The sequence below is a fragment of the Anser cygnoides genome, chromosome 2 (genome assembly GCF_040182565.1).
Source record: "Anser cygnoides isolate HZ-2024a breed goose chromosome 2, Taihu_goose_T2T_genome, whole genome shotgun sequence".
Classification (NCBI taxonomy): domain Eukaryota; kingdom Metazoa; phylum Chordata; class Aves; order Anseriformes; family Anatidae; genus Anser; species Anser cygnoides.
Window position 1 is genome coordinate 111,040,536 of NC_089874.1, and position 21,256 is coordinate 111,061,791.

Sequence of the window (21,256 nt, forward strand, 5' to 3'; positions counted from 1 at the left end):
CCTGATAAGAGAATTATTAATAGAGTACAATATGATTTTGGTTCCAGTATGGAATAAAGGAAGTTACCAGCTTTCTGTCGATCCATGACAATTAATTGGTAATGGCAGTGGCACTCTGTCAACTGGCAATATATTGATAGCTCTAGGTAATAATGACTAGGTGTGCTGGAAGGTTTTAGGGTGAAAGCTCAGCACAAGTGTTTTGCAGATTTTGCAATCCGTATGAAGTATATTTACTTTCTACAGTGTAAAGGTATGAAAAGATACCTTGTCTGTAATTTGATCTAGTAAAAATTATTCTAAAATATGCTTTGTAGTTTCTTTGAAAGTGTTTTTAATACCTTGGTGGTATATTAATATTCTCTTGATTATTCTTTTGCAGTGCTCCGAAACCCTTATATTTTAAACCTTTACACTGCTTGAAAGTGCATACGTTTTAAACTTAATTTTTGAGTAGACACCACAGATTAAATTAGCTAGTTCTGCGCATTATTTTTCTTTAAACAATAAAGACTTGATTCTCATTCTGATTGAATTCTGCATACAAATTGACTTTAGACTTAGAGTATCCAGCATTAGCAGCATCTGTATTAAGTTTGGACTGAACTAATCTTTTGGAATCTTTAAATATGGGATTGTAAGCCAAAACTTAGATATCCAAGAGCACATCTGGGTTGCATAGTATTACCTCATTTGTGTAAGGTAGTGTTCCTAGTTTCTTTTCATTAGTTTGTTTTCTGTTGGCTGGAAAGAGGAATTTGATACAGGGTTTGTTCTGGCAACAGAAAAAGTTTAAGGAACTTCAGTGATGTGTTTCTTCCTGTATTGAAATTCATATTAGAAGTCATGATTTTGGTACGTAGCTAGATATAGTAAATAAACCAATAAAATACAACTAAGAAATGCTGAGCCAATTTAATATATTTAATGAGTAGGCAGACACTACTAGCTGTTCTGTCAAGTACAAATTGCATACAGACATAAGTAGAATAATATTTATATTGTTAGATTTCTTAAGATTGCTGTTATTTCTTCCAATAAGTAACGACCTCTTCCTATGAAGATTATTATGCCATTTATAAAAAAAAAATAATAATAAATGAATTGCTTGAAAAGTTCTTTAGGATAAGCAATTGTTTGCTAAGGAAGGCAAAACAGCCTATTGGTTTGGACTAAAAGAGAGAGGAATGTTGTTTTTCCATCTTGCAGTTTAGGTATTTTCAGCCTGCACTAGATGGAATGAGATAGATCTCAAAAATGCAATCATCTGATGAGTTCAGAAGAAAATGGATATGTTTGCTTTGATTCTATTTACATCTGTAAGATAACAGCATGAAATTAATAGTATTTTGTTTTCAGTATTTGTCATTAAACATATTAGTATGTGTAGGGAAATAGAGAAGACATTTGGAAATGGGTAACCTTGGGTTAATTAAATCCATCTGGTGGCTGACTAATGACAGGAATATTGTATCCAGGGAATCACTTAATGCTACAAGATTTGATAATGCACGAGAAGTTTTCTAACAAAGCAGTCTTACAGCAAGCGAGGACTCGCATGTAACTAGAGTGAAAACCAGTCCCACAGAGCACCTCGCAGAATTGCAAAGCTCTGTTTCATGCAGTATGTCCCAGAAGAACTGAAGAACTACATTTTTTGTTCCTTGAGATGCAAAATTATAAATGGCAAATGAAGTAAAGCTAGTTTTCAGTTCATGCTACATAGAGTTGGCTTTTATGGGACTAATTTAACTGGATATGTTTCTGTGCCTACTACAGTCCAGGACAAAAAAAAATAAAAAAAAAATCTCAGGAAAGAACCTGTAAAGGGTGTGAAAATTAGCTTCCAGAGGCACTGTGGTGAAAACTGAAGAAAGGCAGGCTTGATTTGTGTCAGCTGGCAATCTGATCTTATGTAGATCAACACCTGAAGATACTTGTCTCTGTGCACTGTACTTTGTATTGGTCATCTGTGCTGTTTGGAGTTGTTTTATCTGTGATTTTGTAGCTGAAAGTTACTGTTTTCCTATTTGTTAGTTCATAATATCTGGAAAAGAAAATATCATGCATAGTTTGCTATTATTGATCTAATTTTTTGATTAAGTTGCATTTAATTTTTTTGTGCATTTGTACAGAATATGATTTGGAGGTGGGGGAAGAAAACCCTGAAGTTTGTGGAGTCTTGGATGCTTTTAAAGCAAGCCGAGCATGATAACATCAGATGAAGAATAGTTCATTATATGTTGGTCTGACAGATGGGCAAAACAAAACTCTGAGAGATTAACATTATTCCACAATTTAATTTTTAAAGTGCACAAAAAGAGTGGCTTAATAGAATTGAGTATGGGGAATGAGTTTGTTTGCTCTACGTCTAAGGAACTTGTCTAAGCTTCCTTCGTAACAAGTAGAACAAAATAATGCTAGTAAGTGATTTATCTCAGCTTAAAGCAGGCATCTAAAATAGTTCAGATGAATCACTGCCTCAAATATCTTTCTCTTTTGTATGTGGTGAGTTTAAAGTGACCGTCTCAGATGCATACATCCAGAGTTCGATTAGATGAACGCCTCCCACACTGTCACATTTTAAAAGACAGAGATAGTTATTGCTTTTTGTAGATGCTGAAGAAAATGGTTTAAATAGTACATTTTTCAGAGGCATTTTTCATACAACTGTGTCAGCTCAAGTGTAGCAATTTACGATGTATTCCCAAGTAGGTGCGTCATATGTTAGGACTTTGAAAATATGGCCTGAAACATAAGTTTACCATATATGTTGTATTTCTCGCTTGTGAGTGTTGGTGTACAGAAGGTAGGACCATGCACACACCTCCACACACACAGTACAAAGACTGAGGACATGCTGAGAACTTGCTTGCTGTACAGAGAAGTGTATTCACTGGACAGCTTAGACTTGAGAGCACACAATACGTAAACAAGTTTGAAAATATTAATTGACCTAATTTAAAATGTTTTCTGTCAAGCAATGTAGCTTATTAAGCATTCTAGAAAAAAAAAAAAATTGCCCGTAATTTTTGTGTAATCTTCAGCAAATCTGTTTCTACTAGTAAACATTGTAGCGTATGTTAAGAGTTGATAGTGACTTCATAGCAGATGAATTAGCAGATGTATATTCTGTGGAACTGCTTATAATTACATAGTAGCTATGGTTACCAGGTTAAAGAAATTACGGCCTGATGATGAACAGAAATAGATTGCAGCAGACTGATTTGTTTTTGAGTTGCTTAAAAGCAAAATGCTCGAGTACATTCTGAGTCATCATGGTGCTGTACAAGTAATAAAAATATGAGTACACTCTATTTGCTGAACTGGCATAGTGTCTGCTTTTTCAAATCCTGTTTTGATGTGGAATTGCAGTACTTTTCTAAATTTTCATTCTGATTCTATATAGTTTGAGAATTGGGTGCCAAGCACATATTTTTAATTAAACCATTTAAATTCAGATGTCAAGAGTCTGAATGAATATTGCTAATATTTTCATTTTGATTCAGTACTGGACAAAGCTAAGTTCAGGCATAGGCATTCCATATTCAAGAAAAATTGTATTCACTTTTTCTGAAATCTTACTCTCAGAATTACCTAATGGAAGAATTTATCTTTTCTTTTGCATACTCCAGCACTTAGAAAGAAATGACAGAAGCGTGGGTGAATTCAAGTGGGAAGGGCAGAAATGGACACAAGGACATTATTGCACTGATCTTGGTGGGCCCACTTCAAATGTTTCCAGCATATATATTGCCTAGAAACATCAAAAGTACTTGAGTTTGTTTCCAAAAGCAGTGCAGTTGTTGAGGAGTTCAAGCCCTGTTGACTTAAATGTTAAGAAGAAAAGATTGAACATTTTTAAGTTTTTGCACGCTCATGGTTTGGAAACCCAGGCTACGGTGAATTGTGTTGGATTTAGGACACTAAAAGTCACACAGGCTTTTCTCAATATGTTACTCTCTTTTTACGAATTACAAACTGCAAAGAACTGCATTTCTACATTTAACTTCAACTTAATTCCTGCAGTGTTGTCTGTATGTGATAGTGTAGAATAAGGTTTTATGGCACCATGCTCTTCTTTAGAGTACAGATTTAGACTTATTCCTTTGCACAAGGAAAGCTTTCCTGGTGATCCTCCTTGGGCCAGTGTAATAGTCACAGTAGGTTTGCAGGCTGGACATACGAAGGCTAAGACTTTGTGACTAATGATTCTCTACTCTATAAGCGTAGCTTACAAGTGAACAGCTATGGGATCGTACTCAGTAGGTCTGCTCTCCTTGTTTTTACAGAATAACCAACCATGACTACAGAGTCGGGATCAGATTCTGAGTCCAAGGATAAAGAGCAGGACCAGCAAGAAACCCCTGCACAGCCAGGGGCAGCGGAGGTCCAGCCGCAGGACCAACAGCAGCAGCAGCTGAGCGAAGAGCACCAAAACGCACTAGAGCAGTTCTCAGCTGTGGCAGCGCACAGCACACCGGTGAAAAAGGAACAGGTAAGGGAGCCGTGCGTTATTCCTCCTGGGAAATAATGACCCTGTTTCATTGGGATTGGAAATATATATTCAGATTTGCATGGAAGGCTGTTTGTTTTGACGGTTGTAAATTTCAATTGATTGGTCTTCTGCATTTAAACATAATAGTCTTCATATAGAATGTTTGGAAATTCATTTCTGGTCTTTCAGACTCCAGTGCTTAACTGTAAGGCCAGTCTTATTAACTAAGTGGGAAACATTTTCCATCTTGCATTTGCATCAGGTAGCAAATGGTGCCAATTTTTAAGAAGCTGAAAATGTTTTTAGAGTTCATTTCTTCTTTGAGACCTGCTGAAAACTGATTTCATGCTTGCTTGTCTGATGTGTGAGCCATAAAGAAACTGTGGTCTCTTAAGCTTTGTGTAGTTCTGAAATGACTGCATTATAATTACTTTAACTTCTCATGTAATAGGTTTTAGAAGGGCTGTCACAGGATTTTTCCATTTGGTTTATTGTTGCACTTATTAAATTTGTGGCAGCCGTTTTCTTTTTCCTGTTAACAATTTCCAGTCAATAGGATTAACAGGCATTGTTCTTCATGGGTAAGTGAAACAAAACTAATAAGGTACCTGCAAATCACATCCCTTTAGATCCGTAAGGTTATGACTCCCTTCTGATGGCATTCACCTTTGAAGAGTGGAATAAGTCAGTCTTGCACCTCGTCTACTCTTAAAATAAATAAATAAATAAATAAATAAATAAATAAATAAATAAATAAATAAAACTCAGATACTTTGAAATAAGGTCCCGTTGTTTTACCTAGCTGGGAGGCAGTGCTGGTGAAGCAAGCAGAGGTAAGGCTTTACTTAATATCGTTGTGAGTGTTTCCCCCAGAACTGCTTGGGACTGCCTGTGCTCTTGGGTTTTAAGCTTTTTTTCCTCAAATACAGTCCAGATTTGCTGTTGGTGAGGAAAAAATGGAGCATAAGCAATTTCAAATACAAGCAAAGCCTTCTATTATGTCCCTTATTTAGGGACGTATTACGTAAGAGCTTAGGATGACAAATATTTCAGGGACCAAATTGAAAGAGGTGTCTGATTTCTTATACCCCAAGAAATAGACGTGGCAAGGCAGGGTTTCTGGTGTTTATAGCTACTGAAGATCAACCATTGGAAGAACTGCTTTTTTTTTTTTTTTTTTTGACTGCTGACCATTCCTGCCACTGACAAACTCTGATCAGCCTCTCTCTATCCCCACCAAAAACTTTTCTGTTCTTGTTCCTACGCCTTCAAATTGTATATTGGGAGAATTTCAGTTTCTGAATTAGATCAGAAATTGTGTCTAGTTAGTTTGGGGAGAAGATGAAGGCTGCTTGTCAAGGAGAAAAGACCACTACACAAACAGTTCATTAACGTAAAATTCAATTCTGCCAGATCTAGGCATGAGTATTATCAATTTTGTTCTTCCAGACATCTTCACTGATCTTTGCTCTTGAAATTTCTTCTGATTTTCTTCTTTAAAACAAACAAACAACAACAAAAAAAACCCAACTACAATAACAAAAAAGCCCTTAGGCACCAAACTGTCCATCTGTGTTTATGGAGGTGTGAGTTTGGAGGCCTGAGATGCCCTTGTGCGCTGTGTGATCCTCTTTCTTTCCCACCTGTGCTCAGACATCTGTACAGCCTTGATAGATCTGGGTTAGTGAAGAGATATGAAATTTCCCATGTTGAGATTACCAGTTTGAATCCAAAATTCTCTGTTGTCAGGTGACTGCCAGGTCTAGCAGCGATGATCTGCTCAGTATATTTCGTAGTAGCTTAAGTGTCTGCATCACAGGAAAGAACTACTTAAAAGCAATACTAACCAACAGAACTATTGGCAGTAACGTCATTAAAAAAGTCAAAAATTGTAGATATAATGGGCAAATGGATATAATTTTCTCTCTTGCTGTCATTGAACACACTGTGTCATAGTATGATATATTAATATAGGTAAAGATGAGAAAGCTTATGCTCAAAAAGCACAAACCCTGAGGCAACTTGTGGTGCACTAGAATTCAGTCCATAACATTGAAAATACTGCAAAAATGTGATCTGAGGGAGGGAAAGAGGATGGGGGGAAGAATGCAACAATGTTTGTAGAGTTCAGAATAATCCACTGAGTATGTGGAATTTTCGCTGGCCATTTTTTTTTCTAGATACCACAATGTCAGGTTTCTTTAGGAAGAAGAAGCTTAATTTGCTCTGAAAGTACCTCAGTGCCTAAACATGTCAGCATAGTTCAGGAGATCTTCTCTAATAGTTCCCGGCATGTTTTGTTCTTCAGACAAATGGGAGTAAATCCATTGTATGATTTTAACCTAGACAGATTCCTCTGATCTTAATGTAGACAGGAACCTAATAAACAAAATAATGTCAATACTGGTTTTTTACTTTTATTTTTTAATATATATGTATTTATAAATAAGTTAATGTCTGCCGAAGTCTTGGGTTAAAAGTGTCTTCATGAAGGAAAACAATCACCAATCTAAGGATTCAAAAAATTTGTTTTCAGGCTGAAGAAGTTTCTAAAATTTAAATGGCTGAAGGGTACCCTTGCTGTCATGGGCTTTTCTCTCAAGAAGCTTTCCTATTTTCTTTAAAAAGATTAATTCCATGCATCTGTTTTTTGGTTTGGTTGGTTGGGGTTTTTGGGTCGTGGGGAGGGTTTAACTCTTACATGAGCCACCTGCAGTGATGGTATAATACCTCCAGCCCCGGAATGACTTTTGTACATGCAGATGTGCATATGTACCTTCCATGGTACATTTCCTTAAGAAAACATGCAGAAACCATCAAAGAGTCCCTCTGCCCATCAGTGGTGGGGGCCCAAGGAGAAGACATCTCGAGTCTTGTTTTCCTCTCAGTGTAGTAAGTTGAACTGCTTGCCAGCTGGCCCTCGTGGTTCTAGAGGGGTAACTGGCCTCTAGTCTTGCTCTGGGCCTGGAGGGACTCTCCCCCTTTGTCACGGCCACTGTGAGCATTAAATCCTCAGCAAACAGCTAATCTTGTGACATATGCTGTGCCTTCATCTCCCGCCAGCCTTCAAAGTATACGAGGACCTTGGCTTCCGGATGCAGAGCTGGCGTCCAAGTACCGGGAGGAGGAAATCCTCCAGGTCTGGAAATAGATGGGGGAAGAGCCGGCTGGTGGGTTGTGAAAGCAGCTTCTTTGTTCCTCTATGCATCTTCATAGTCGCACTTTTTTCTTATCTCCCCACCCAGGAAAGCCCAGGAGACCTTTGCTCTGCCCTCACCTGTAGGGAAAGTAGGAATGTGGGGTCTTGCCTTGCCTCTTCGCAGCTGGGGCTTTGGTGGGAGATGGTGCTGTGGCTGACTCCAAATGCCCCCTTCCCCCTTTCACATAAATGAAAAAGGAGAGCTTATGGCTCGTTTGTATTAAATCTCTTGGGGAAAGTTCCCTGTGATTTAGTGCCATGCTGTTGTTGCTGGTTATATGATGCAAGGTTGTTTTGGTCTCAAAGCAGATTAAAGCCTTTGGACGGATTTGCTCCATTCTCATGAAGGTTTATTACATACAATGAATGGAAACAGACTCGGAGGATTAATTTACGATATTATTTCCAGTGATGCTTGTTGCTTCTTACGTAGAAACCATTTGGAGCCAAAATGTTTGTTTATTTTTTCCTTGTAGCAAGATAACTAAAAGGTTTTAAATATATATATATATATTAAAACTCTAGCTTAGGTATTACTGCACTCCTGATGAGGTTTTGTTTGGAGACTACCAGGGGCATAACTGATTTGAAAGATAATGACTGCGGCATAGTGCTGTTGCTAGGAAGGGCAAAGTGCTGTAGAGCTGTTCTGGCTTTCATCTATTGCAGTGAAAAGGACCACGAGCTGTGCTGCATCATGGTAACTCTTCAAATGGTCTGACCCTCAGATAAACCCAAGGAAAAGTAACCATGATTGTTTCTTCTCTCCCCTTTCCCCTGCAGTATATTTGTCCTTCAAATAGAACCTACTTCTTGCCAGCTTAAAGGACTTATCGAGCATCTGCGGAGAGCAAAATCCAGCCTCTTGTCCTGTAGTTATCATCCATTAGCCAGCCAGCTGCACATAAAAGATGTTTGGCCTCTTATTTCCATCCTGTTTGTTTAACCCTTTGCTCAGGCATTTGGGGAGCCTTTTGCTCTCAAAGGCACATCTCACTGATATCAAAACTAGTGCAAACCTAATGGTCTTTTCCTATTCCACATGGAAACATGATATGATTTAATAGACACAGGACTCTAAGGTAATATCAACAATCTGTAGGAATGTCTCTTCATTAAGATGTTTACTTATTGTTCAGCATTTCCAGTAGGTGAAAAAAGGGTCCGAGTCTGAGAGGGATTTTGTAGCTATGGGAAAAGAAGAAACCTAAAGTATCTTCATGCATGTTCCCCCATCCCTGGCTTTTCTATACCTTTGGCGCAAGGTGCAAGTGTTGGGGGGAACACAAAGAGACTTTTCAATAGTTAGTGAGGTGTCTGCCATGCATCATGGGCCCTCTTACCCAAGCCCCACGCTAGACCCACTTTATTGGTGTGCCGAAAGCAAGGTGCATAATACACTGTGTTGCACGATCAGTTTGTCTAACTTATCTTTCTTTCTCTTTCTAGGCCACAGACAAAGAACAAGAGTTTGCAGCTGCAAGTGCAAAACAGCTGGAATACCAGCAGTTAGAGGACGACAAGCTCTCTCAAAAGTCGTCCTCTAGCAAACTTTCCAAGTCTCCTCTAAAGATTGTCAAGAAACCTAAAAATATGCAGTGCAAAGTGACACTCCTGGATGGATCTGAATATGCGTGTGAAGTAGAGGTAAATTGCTTCTTCCTTTTTTTTTATTTTGTTTTTGTTGTTGTTGTTTGTTTGTTTTTTCATTCTTTCTGGAGGAAAATAATTGAAATGAGACTTGTAGATTAAGACTTAAAAAAAAAAAAGAAAAAAAAAAGAGAGAAACTAGATTCCTGATTTAAGCAAAAGTATGAATAGCTAGATATTTCACCAATGCCATGCACAAAGCTACTTCCATTGTTTTCTGTGGAGATGGAAGAAGTTACACAGATTTGAGCTCCGGTGAGGAGTAGTGAGCAGTCCCTGGAACAGCCAGAGACTTTGGATTAATATTTTGTCAGCTCATGCCACAAGAGAATGCAGAAAATGAATTATGAGCAGTAAAGTCCATAAACAAAGAAGGATTTTGATCTCATAGGACTTCCCTTCTCTCTGGTACTCTGCTGAATAGGGACTCATATGGAGTCACTATCTAAATAGTAGTTTTGGCCATCAAGAGATAAGTGGGGACACAAGAGATACCCAGGGGAAATGTCAGAAGCAAACAGAAGAGTTAGAGTGTGGAATTTTATGTGCTTCTCCACTGTGTCTGGGAATCAGAACTATGTGTAAACATCACTGGTGTAAAGTTGCTGGTGATTTTCTATAAGGAAACTCGCCTTCCTTCTGGGACTGTGCCAGGAGTCTCCTTTGGGGAGGGACAGTCTTTGCTGCATTGTCATTTAGGAACCAGTTGGTCTGTGATTGCTGGCAGCCCCATGCTGAGAGGATGTCTTGCCTTGAACTCCAGAAGGCCATAGTGAAGTATAGGCATAAGCAAATTTAGCATCTTAGGGTGGACCTGTTTCTCCATTCAGCCGCTCTAGCCATGTCACTAAAGCGGTCTTTGAGCAGTGAACCTGTCTGTCCTGAGCCTGCTTTTGGTTGGGAGGCCACTCACGCAAGGCAGGCCTGAGCCCCAGCCAGAGCAATGTCCTCCTGGAAGGGGAAGGATGTGCGTTAGAGGGATCAGCATCGCCTGCCCTCCTTTGGGTAACTGCAGTGTGTAGTGGGAGTCACCCAGGGAGGACAGAAGATTAAAAAGGGAGGGATGGGATAGTCTATGCACTTGAAAGGGGAATCCACGGGAATACAAAGGAGGAGAGCCTCACGTTGGGGGCAGAGGGTTGAGGACAGGAGTGACTGGTTGGGAGCCAGTTTCTGACATCCTTGCTCAGATTTCACTCAGTTGCTCTTGTTTTAAGTGCTCTGGAGAGTGATAGGTGAGAAAGAAGGTTTTACAGTTTGGGCCAAATATCGCTATGCTATAAGTTAGCTCCAAAGAGCAGTTGTGATTAAGTTGCCTTTATAGCAGTTTAGCAATCATGCTTTTGACTTCTAGTTTCAGCGGCCAAATCCTGTATTGTTTCCGTCAGACTAGCAATAGCTTTCTGGTTGCATACTTGTGACTATTAAGTTGTCATTTCTTGACCTGTAGTCCCACTTTTATCTGTTAAAGATAGTGTGCAAACCATTAACCTGGAAGAATGATTCTGCTGGCTTTGATGGAAAGAGTGATACTTGTTTCAGCTTTTGCCACTCGAGTGGAAAATCTGAGTCATTTTTTGGAATACAGTCAAGCAAATTTTACAAAATAGGAGTTCTATGGAAATCTTGTCTACAAGGCTGAGTTTTATGAGGATAAAAGATGGAGCGGAAGGGGAGATTTATTATGTTAGACTCTCAATTATGCAAAAAAATGCTATGAATAATACTTTATTTTAGGAAGTTTCACTTTTCCTCTGAGCTTGGACTTGGAGTTGAAGTGTCGAAATGCTAGCATATAGAAACCATCACGTTTTACTGCTTGTCACATTTGTCTGCTTTGTAAGTTCTGAGTAACTCTTGAATAATATGTCCAATACAGGTTTTGTATACATTTTCTCTATCTAGACTGCTGAAATATCTTGCAGTTGTATTGAGTGTCATCAGTAACCACTGTACCTGCTTCTAAGATGGTTAGAATTCCTCGGGAGAGTGTAATATCGATGAGAATAGGGCTTCCAAAAGGATGAATCCTCAGATTACAAAGCTGTAATACTATGATGATGAGCAGGCCATTGAGTGCATTGAAACAGAATTTAGTAGTGAAAAGTCAAAAATATTTCAGGGCACAAGTACAGCTGAAGTGACACGTGCATTAACACCCCTTAAATGAATGACCCAGACCTTGAGTCCTTCATAGATGGTATTGTTAGCATATTGTATGCATCGAGGATGCAACTGCAGATCCCTCTCCAGGACACCCCACTCTTTGACCCATGGGAAGATCCCCAGGGAATTCCGCTTTATATGTGCATAAAGTTCAGAAAGAGTGAAAGGAGTCTATATCCAGCCAAGACAACCGATGTGATGTTTGCTGTGCTTTTTATCCTGGGGAGAAAAAGTGTATACAAAGATATTTAGTAGGCTGGGGAGACTGAGGGTCTGTCACAGGAGACATTTCAGAAAATCACATAGGAGCTGAAGATGAAGTTCTGTTACAGGAATTCTGGGTAATAATAAAGTTCTGTTGCTGTTTCATATAAAAAAAAAATGGTGCTGCAGTCTGAGAAATAATCAAGTCTTAAAAGTCTTAGGAGGGACCGAGGCTGAGGGAACTGGGGTTGTTTAGTCTGGAGAAGAGGAGGCTCAGGGGAGACCTTATTGCTCTCTACAGCTACCTGAAATGAAGGTGTGGGGAGCTGGGGGTTGGCCTCTTCTTGCAGATAACTAGTGATAGGACTAGAGGGAATGGCCTCAAGTTGCACCAGATGATGTTTGGGTTGGAAATGAGGAGACATTCTTCTTAGAAAGAGCAGTCAGGCATTGGGACGGGTTGCCCAGGGAGGTGGTGGAGTCACCGTCCCTGGGGGTGTTCAAGGAAAGGTTGAATGTGGCGCTTGGGGACGTGGTTTAATGGGTGACATTGGTGGTAAGGGGATGGTTGGACCAGATGATCTTGGAGATCTTTTCCAACCTTTATGATTCCTTGAAATAATGCCACTTTAAAACAAAAAAACAAACAAACAAACAAAAAAACCTATCATGTTTTAAAGATACCCCACAAGTAAGCTTACTATATACTTTTAAACTGAAAAAAATACATCTTGGTGTATTCAAAGACCTAACAAATTATGGAGGTCAGTAAATTCCCCAAGGTGAATTCCTTAAAAAGAAGGGCGGGCAGGAACACGCCAATCAAATATTTAGTGTTCCCATTTCATGAGTTTTACCCACGTAACTGCATCTCTCAGCGTGGACAGTGGCCCAGGGTAGGGATGTGACAATCAGTGGATGTGAGTCAGAAACGTCATCCTGTGTTGCCAGCTCCTGTCTTCCATTTCTGTCTGTATGTTATGCTTCTACCTACTGAAGGCTGAAAAGCAGTGTAATCTAGAAGGACTGGAAATTTAGAAACCTTCTTTTGGGCTAGAATACCAGTTCTATCAGTGAATCTTAACTTGGACGTACGCCAGTTATTTATCCCTCTGGAAGTGCATTCCCTAGTCAGGGGGATCATTATAGAATCCATCAGTTGCTCTATAGAGTGCTCTGCAAAAGACAAATGCTTTTATATACATTAAATATTCATATCATTTAAAGAAGCTTATTGCTCTCAAGTAGAGCACAACCTACAGCTTATCAATTATGTGTTCATCCAGTTAAAGACCTGACAGCCGAAATTGCACATGCTCTCACAGATTGAGATGCTTCTGAGACAGGTTTGGTTAATCCATTATCCCCTTGCTGTTCTTTGTTTCACAAACCCCTCTTTCCTATTCCCTATCCACTGCTGACAGTCTTTACTGCCTTCCACTGTTCCTTTCAGTCTCTCTCATGCCCAGTACATTGCATATGTGGCACCAGGGTCTTTTCATATTGTATGAGATGTATCTGCAGAGGAAAATGTAGTGGAGGTATTAGTGTAGTGTAGTGGAAAATGTAGTGTTAACTTCAAAGGGGAGGTTAACAGCAATTTATCTAATGTGGTACCCTTTCATTGGAAAGATCTTAAGCAAATGCCAGATAAAAGATTCTTCCTGTGGCCCTGCACTATTACTGCCAGTGTGTTGTATCTATCCTGACCCAGAAAGTCTTTCATGCAGTAAGACATTACGAGCCAAAACCAGGTTAAATAGCTAATCCAACCTGTTAATTCATCCTCCTCCAAAACCAAAAAACAGAAGTGTTACCATCTGCACCGCTACTGCAGTTCTCGGCTGGGAGCCTGTGGATGGTAGCAGCAGGCTTATTTAAGAGGCGTGTTTCCTTTCCGAGGTGGGATGGCCACCTAATGGGGCTTCACCTGTCCAGGAACAGCTGTTGGCTCTTGGAGCAGAGTTGTTGCTGATGTTGTCACCAGCAGCGTCAAAGCAGAGCAGCCTTGGGTTCAGTACATGCCTCCCTCATGTCCTAAAGCAACTGGAGGTTTCTCAGGGGCGCTCAGACACAGCAGTTGTCACAGCCTGCTCAGATGGATGCTGGCCCGTGATTTCAAACGAGGTGCCCACCCCTCCTGGAAGCAGTTCTTCTTGTGCTGTTCATTGCGCTCCCCAGCTGGCACCAGGATCAGAAATGCTTCTGCTCAAAAGCAGCCAAGCCCATAGCTGGGGCCAAAGCTGCTCTGGCAAAGAGGATGCTGAAGGCTTCTCTGTAAAGCAAGGTAGGCCTATATATTGCATTTACTTGTTTAGTTCTTCAGACCAACAAAGGAAGATCCAAGACTGTAACTTGATTTCAGATAACCTTAAAAAGGACGGTGAATGCACTAGCTGAGGTTTTTCCTAAGGTACAGGAAAACAAGCAGAAGTAACTTATTTCTAAATTCCTCCCGCTGTAAGTAGGAGTCTTCAAGTGCTTTAGTACAATTGCACTATTCCTAGGATTTATCCCTCTCCACTTCCCTCTCTGCCTCATCTTGTTTTTCTGCTATATAGACTGCTGCATTTTAATTAAAAGATTGAAGTGGAACCAGCTGTCATTCTCTTCCTTATATGTTGCTTAATTTGAAGTGTTTTTCTAAAACAGGTCGGAATTTATCTTAATTTCTGCTCTAAACATACACAAGTTATTAATCACAGAGTGAGATCAGAAAGCCATAACATAATCTGTCTAAATAAATGGCAAAATAATTAGATTTCATTTTCAAGGGCTCAACTGCCTGAGCCCATTGGTAATTTATACTATTTCTTCGTTCTTCTACCACTTGGACTTCATGACTGTACAGGAGAACGGTGAAAGAAAATAAATGTTTCCGTGGCAACCTTGCTGTGGCATCCCTGCAGCCCTCTATCAGACAGGTTGAATTGCCATGTAATTCAGATACTGTGGAGAGCGTGGAAATCCAGCATCTCAGGAAGCATTACTAGTACCCCCTCTTCTTGGTGGATGGGGGTCAGCTGAGGTAGCAGGGGATTGTTAAAAATACACTGTTTTTTTTACATGCGGTTTTCTGTCAAGCTTCTACTTTCACCGAAGCATTAATCTGCTGACCAGTACAATAGCCCCTTCTACACTTCTGTGAGGGTCCTGCCTAATCAAGACCCCATTTTCTTAGCAGTCAGTTTCCCCACAACCTCAGAGGCCTTCAGAGTACCATACTTGAATGGAAGGGGTGAGATGTATTTCCATAGATTTCAAACCAGGGTTTATGGCTTGGACAGAGGCCGGCTGGAATGAACAGGTCGCTGTCTGCCCTGCACAAGTATGTGCTGAAACTCCTCCTTGCAAAATGGGCTTGAAGTGAATGGCTTCTCATATAGCATGGAGTACTGTGTTTCACAGGAATTTTTCTTTTCATGAGAAAGTGAGGGTGTAAGGATGCTTTCTGTAATAAATTCGAGAGTAAGGATGGTCATAGGACAGACTTGAAGAGTAAAGAATGAGCAGACTTATTTTTGCTCTGCCACCATTGCCAGAAAAAAAAAGCAAAAGTGATGACTTCAATATTGCATGTGTTTCTTCTCCTGGTTTTCCACATCTGGCTTGTAATACTACCTCCGGAGGAAAAATCCTCCCATGTCTCGGTACACCAGTGGCAGAACGAGCAGCCCCGCTGTCCCCCTGCCCAGTGCAGTGGCTGGAGCCAGCCCTCCCTTCCCCAGGAGCTGTCTCAGGGCAGACGTGTGCTCTGCTTTGCCACGGACAGTTCAATAACGTTGCCTTTCTTACTCGTTTTGAGGTAGACGTTAAGGTCAGGAAGGAAACTGCTGTAATAATATGCGCTCTGCTTTCTGAAGGGTACAGTTTCAGTTACCCCCTGCACGTTTTAATTGTTTAATGAATTCCACACAGTCTCGTGCAAATGGCCTTACATGTGAAACTTATTACTGAGTGCAAGAGGGAATTTTTTAATAAGTCTTTTCCTTTTGACCTACTCTCTGCTTACATTTCAGTTAATTTAATAAGAACAGCTTCGCGTTAGGTTTTTGTTCCTTACCTAGGACGTGTTTCAGTAAATGTGACTGGGCTGAGATGCGTTGTCGGCATTATACAGAATGTTTTCTGTCCCCAGACCCGCTAATTAAGGCTGACTTAGATTAGCCAGGGGATTCAGTTAAGATCTATCTTACCTGACACATGTCAGTAGGAGTCTGAGTATTGCCTGAGTATGTTCCAACTGAATAGAGTTAATATACAACTCTTCTGGCTTACTTTTTAAAAATACAATGTGTGGCTTTTTATGAGTTAAAATACTTGTCAATTCAGGAAGCATAATGTTCTGAAAATCAATATCCATGTTCTCCAGCTTATAATAATGAACCAATGAACCATGAGGCTGAGCAGAAAAGTTTTTTTTGCTTAAGTTTGGTAATTGAAACAAAAATAAAAATGTTTGGGCTTCCTTTTAGAGCTTTTCTTTCCTTTTTTTTTTTTTTTTAAATTTTTCACTGAAGATAAATAAATCAAAATTTAAAAAAAAAAGTCCAAGAATGCCGGTGTGGCACCTCTGAGCTCCTCGCAGCTGGGAACGTCTGGGCTGCGTGGTATTCAGGGGCAAAATCTGTTATAACCTGGTGGGGAAATGGACCTAAATGATAAAACAGCTGGGTCTCTTGTGTTTCCTTCAGTTAATATACAAGTGTTTTATAGAGACTGAAGGAGAACCAAGAATTAAAGCCAAGTCACTGTTTCAGATGTGGTACCAAGTAAGCAGCAGGTTGGGCTTTAAATTCTGCCTTTCAGCACAGCAGAGGACATGGTTACAGTGAGAATAAATACCAGAACTTTAAATTTAAAAAAAAAAAAAAAAAAGTATTGTACATGTGCTCTTGACATCTTCTTTTTGCATCTAGTCCTCTTGTCTTTTGTTAATAGTTTCTGAAAATGATTTGAGCAGTAAAATGATGGGTTTAGGAGACAAACATCTTCATTTTGATACTTTGGAGGCAACAGCCATTTTTCGTAATGGTGTAAACTATCAAGAGGGCTAGACCTACATTGACAAATAATTTCAACTGCCCTGAAATTGCACTTTGTAGAGAATAAATCATTAACTGAAAACTTCCAAGTGAAATGTTGTCTCTGGTTCTCTCCCCTTGGTGAACCAGTTGGAAATAAGCCAGGCAACAGGAGCTTGTTTTCCATCTGGCAGACTTGTATTTATGTAGTTAGTTGGTTTTGGTCACGCACACTCAAACCCAGCTACTGCAGGCCAGTTGCTGGTTAACCTGGGATGATCTTTTACCCCGGAGAGATAGAGGTCTGTCTGCTCCAGTGCCTGTTCAACCTCAGCGTTGTGCTGCTTCTTTGTTCTTCTCAGTGGACAGGGAGCGGGGCTCCTGTCCTTGTCACCGTCCTTGCCGATGGTGAGACTGCATCAATGCATCCACATTTGTCTTCTCCAGATGTGCTGCCTGGCTCACACTGGCCAGCCTGCAGTTTTTTCACAGGGGTGCAGCCAACACCCAGTCTCTGCAAGTGTTTTTTAAGTACTACTGGAAAATTAATCACACATGTCACAAGAGAAAGGCTTTGCTTACCCCTTTTCCCTTCCCCAAACTGATGCTCAGATTTTAATGCCTCCTGCTGTTTCTGGACGCTGTGTCTGTTCCCTATTTACCCCACATTCCCATTCTCCCAGTGACGCTGGTGATTTTCTTGTCCCTGCTCCAGTCCCACTTTTGCCAAACTTCCCTGCTTTTTGTGGTGTTTACTGGCCTCTTTCTGAGTTACTCAGGTGCCTGTTACGTGTTACAGCTCCCAACCATCCAGTCTAACCTAATCGCTGACTCTGTTGCTAGTTGTTCCTATTTTATAGGTGCTGTCCCCATGTTAACACTTAGAGTTGCTGTTTTCAGAGCAAAACCTAGTCAGTGCTCACTTTATCATCCCCTAAAAGTATTAGCCGTCTCATAAAATCCTGACACCTCATAGGAGTGATTTTTCCAGGTGAGCCCCATGCAGTGTTCGCTGAGCTGCCTGTATGGTTTGTTACCCCTGCCTGTTGACAGAGAGAACAAAATACCAGAGATAGGACTGGGCAGTGAGGAAACACCTGCGTGCGACGGAAAGCAGTGGTGGGCAGAGATTTGTCTTTCATGGTTGATCTTGCTCTGGCAGAAATGGGTTTGGTCTGAAGGGGAAAAAGCTCAGGTGAAGTTTACAACCACAGGGAACAGGCTAAGTTATTTTTCTTGACAACCCCAGCACTGATGATGTGAAGCTCTCTAAGGTACCCCAGATCTAAAAGCCTGATCCTCATGGCGCCTCTCCTGTCTCAGGAGTGTCTTTCTGTGCTGTGGTTTCTGTGTGATTTTTTTTTTTTCCCCTCTAGCCTGGCAATGTAGGTCAGGGAGAGCTCTGTGGCTTTTAAATTCATATGGCAAGATTACACTTTAAATCTGACTATGTTTACAGTGGGGCTTTTTTCAGTTGAAAATAAACCCGATGTTTATGGTTGATTTTTGCTGATAGATGCCAGTAACCATGTATGGTGCAGGTAGTGGTGTGTTTCCCGTGATGATACACCTGTGCACAGTTACACAGTGGTTACACAGGAGAGATGCACATTTGCTGAGCTCATCCAAGACCTGGGAAAATAAGGAAAATATTTATTTTTACACCCCCCACTGGAAAGCCTCAGCTGCTGTATTGGGTCCCAACAGACCTGCTTGAGTTACTGCAGATCTTCTTGCAGGAGGGAGTGCAGTCAGAAGGCAAATGGATCGGCTGTCTGTCTGGTTAAACACCAGACCCAAACAATCTGTGTGCTCCAGCATACTGAGCAAGGGTAGTACTTTCTCTCTTGAAAAGCCTCCAAAATGATGGAATATGGTTTATTATTGTATGACAGGATTTAGCAAATGTGTGAGACTAATGAATGTGCTGAGAATTGAACTGCTGTTTGAGAAATAGTGGCCATTATTTATTTTTTTTTTTCCAGTATTGGAGGGGAATTCTTGTAAGCTGTTACTAGATCTCAGTTCTTGCAGTATGAATTATGCCGATGCATTTGGGGTACCTAAGCATTCGGTAGTCATCACATTTGACATGCATTTCTTCAGTTGTGCACATGCAACTGTTCAATATATAAAACCCTTCAATATATAAAGACATGCTCCAGAGTATTTATTATTCCTCAGGTGCCACCTCCTGCAGCTTAGCATTGCCATGTACAAAGTGTAGGCTTTATTCGTAAACATGCACACTGTGTAGCACACCCACGAGTACACTTAGAGCTCATGTGATACCGGTGTTAGTGTGATCTCTGCTGCTGCTGTAGAAGGCAAAGACCCTAATTTGGTTCGATTCCAGCGTCAGGACTAGGTCACCAATCTTCTTACAGGGATTTAGCAGTCCCCTCAGTTTTTTTAGATTAGTGCTGGCTCTTTAGGATTGCAAGCTCAAACAGTATTAAAGAAGGTTGCCCTGATAAAAACTGTGTCATGTTATACAATGTCACTGATACTAGGTGCAGGTATGTAACTGTAGCACAGACAGTGTTATCTATTTACCTAAATACTTGAATTAAATACTTAGGAGGTAGCTGTCAAAAATGGCTCTTTTTAGGAACAGTAATATATTTCAGTGTTCTATACACAATAAATATCAAAAAGCTGATAAATTATAGAACCACCATGATGAGGGGGTAAAAGAAGATCAGTCTTCACTGTATGTCAAAATACCTTCTAGTCTACTGTATGTTTCTCTTATGTGGCATTCATTTGTATGTGCACAGCAGTATGGGATAGAGTTCTAAATTAAGAAGCAGAGGTAGACAGAATAATATTGCATTTTTTATTTCAAACTTTTACATACATTAGTCAGCTACACTGAAGTACGTGTGGGTCCTTGTGTAGAAATCTTCATAAAGAGAACAATTGGAGAGCTCGTATTGTCATACAGCTTTCAGGCAAAGCACTTCTTTGGATGAAATACATTCACACTGAAAAAAAAAAAAGTATTTTCATCATAGCTTTTAATAAACGAAAGATTTTAAATGTCTAATTCTTAGTTCTCCACACATTTGGCTAAATTGTTTATGCAATACATTGTATTTGGAATTGTGACCTAGAACATTTCCATATGCAGTTTACCAATGAATTTTAGTTTGTAGTTATAGTGAAGTAGATGAAAGATTAAACAGTATATCATCTTGAGAACCAAAAAATGAATGTGTTTCACTGAAAACTTATTATTTTCATTGCCTTTGTTTGCTTTGCCTCCCAAAGTGCTATCAGAAAGTTCCTGTTCAGTATCTCCTACCTGTGCTGCATAAACTGCTTACAAACTGAATAGAGAGTATTACGTCGTTGTGTACATCCAGGAGATATGTGTCCTCATATGTGTTCATTTATAATAGTCTCTGTGTACCAAAGCTAAGATTTTTCTTCAAGAAACATAAAATAGTTGAAGTAAAAACACCAGATGAGTTTGTTTCTTTTGTCATTTAGTTTTTTGTCTGTTTGTCTACATACGAGATGGCAGTGGGATGTCTGTTGTTTGCTCTGTCCATTTGTTTGCTTTGCCACTTCGTTGCACAGCATTGTACAAGTAACTTCAGCAAAGTTTTTGCTGAGTAGCAGAGGTGGCTTTCTTTCAAATGTTTTATGTAATGCACATAACATCAGTCTCAGCATACTAAACTTTCAGAGAAAACAAAATGTTGGCTTTTCTGGAACTTTCATTACCATTTTCAGCAAATGCAGCAAGGGACTTAGGGGGCTAAACTCCAATGGTTGAGTCATGTTTTGCTTTGAAAAGATCTCATCCTGTTAGTTATACACATTTTCTGTAAGATGCACTTCATTAAACCGGAGGAAAACTTGCTGATTTTCTGCCAATTAACACTCCAGGAAAGATTCTTCATCCTATTTTTCTTCCTGAATGCTGCACACTTAGCTTCCTGCTGAGGGATTCATTTGTGAAACCACAGATTTGAAGAAATTTGTGGATTCTTTTCTCCTCTGTCACCTTTCTCCTTCATCATCTTTTCCCAGTGGAGAGAAACTGTGGAGGAGAGAGTAAACAGCCCAAGAGAAAATCCTCTAACGATGCAACGTATGAATATGTGAAAGTAAAAGGAAGTCAAACTTCTTTAGAATGGCTTCTTACATTTATCTTCCTTGAGGAAAATTAACCCCCTGCTATTTTTTTTTTCATCTTCTAATGAAAAATACAGATTAGTTCAAAAAATACATTTTCTCTATTTGGAAATGTTTTGTCCTAGAATGCAGTGATTAGCTTCTAGAATTTCTCAGTTCAGCCCTTTGTATGTTGGCCAGATCAAACTTATCTCAAAACAATACAGGCAATGTCATAGCGAGTAGATTTTTATTTCACACACAGATAAAAATATGCTTTTTACCAGAATTATTGCTTGAGTTTAGGACCAGTGATTGTTTCTGCATAGATGGAGTTGTGACATGGTCATCTGCTCCTCCACATTTGGAACCACACAGCACATTTATTTA

The 21,256-nt window shown here is 39.9% G+C and overlaps 1 protein-coding gene across 27 annotated transcripts in view; it reads left to right on the forward strand.

Moving 5' to 3' along the window:
• The window catches only part of EPB41L3 (erythrocyte membrane protein band 4.1 like 3), a 139,536-nt gene that overhangs the window by 69,939 nt on the left and 48,341 nt on the right, over positions 1–21,256 (forward strand). For 26 of the 27 annotated variants that reach the window (XM_066992800.1, XM_066992801.1, XM_048045776.2 and 23 more), the window contains exons 2-3: positions 4,293–4,498; positions 9,147–9,344. In XM_066992800.1, coding sequence (XP_066848901.1) covers positions 4,304–4,498; positions 9,147–9,344 — 393 coding nt within the window. In that variant the 5' untranslated portion in view covers positions 4,293–4,303. The remainder of the gene's footprint in view (positions 1–4,292; positions 4,499–9,146; positions 9,345–21,256) is intronic. The other variant, XM_048045807.2, reaches the window with a different exon arrangement.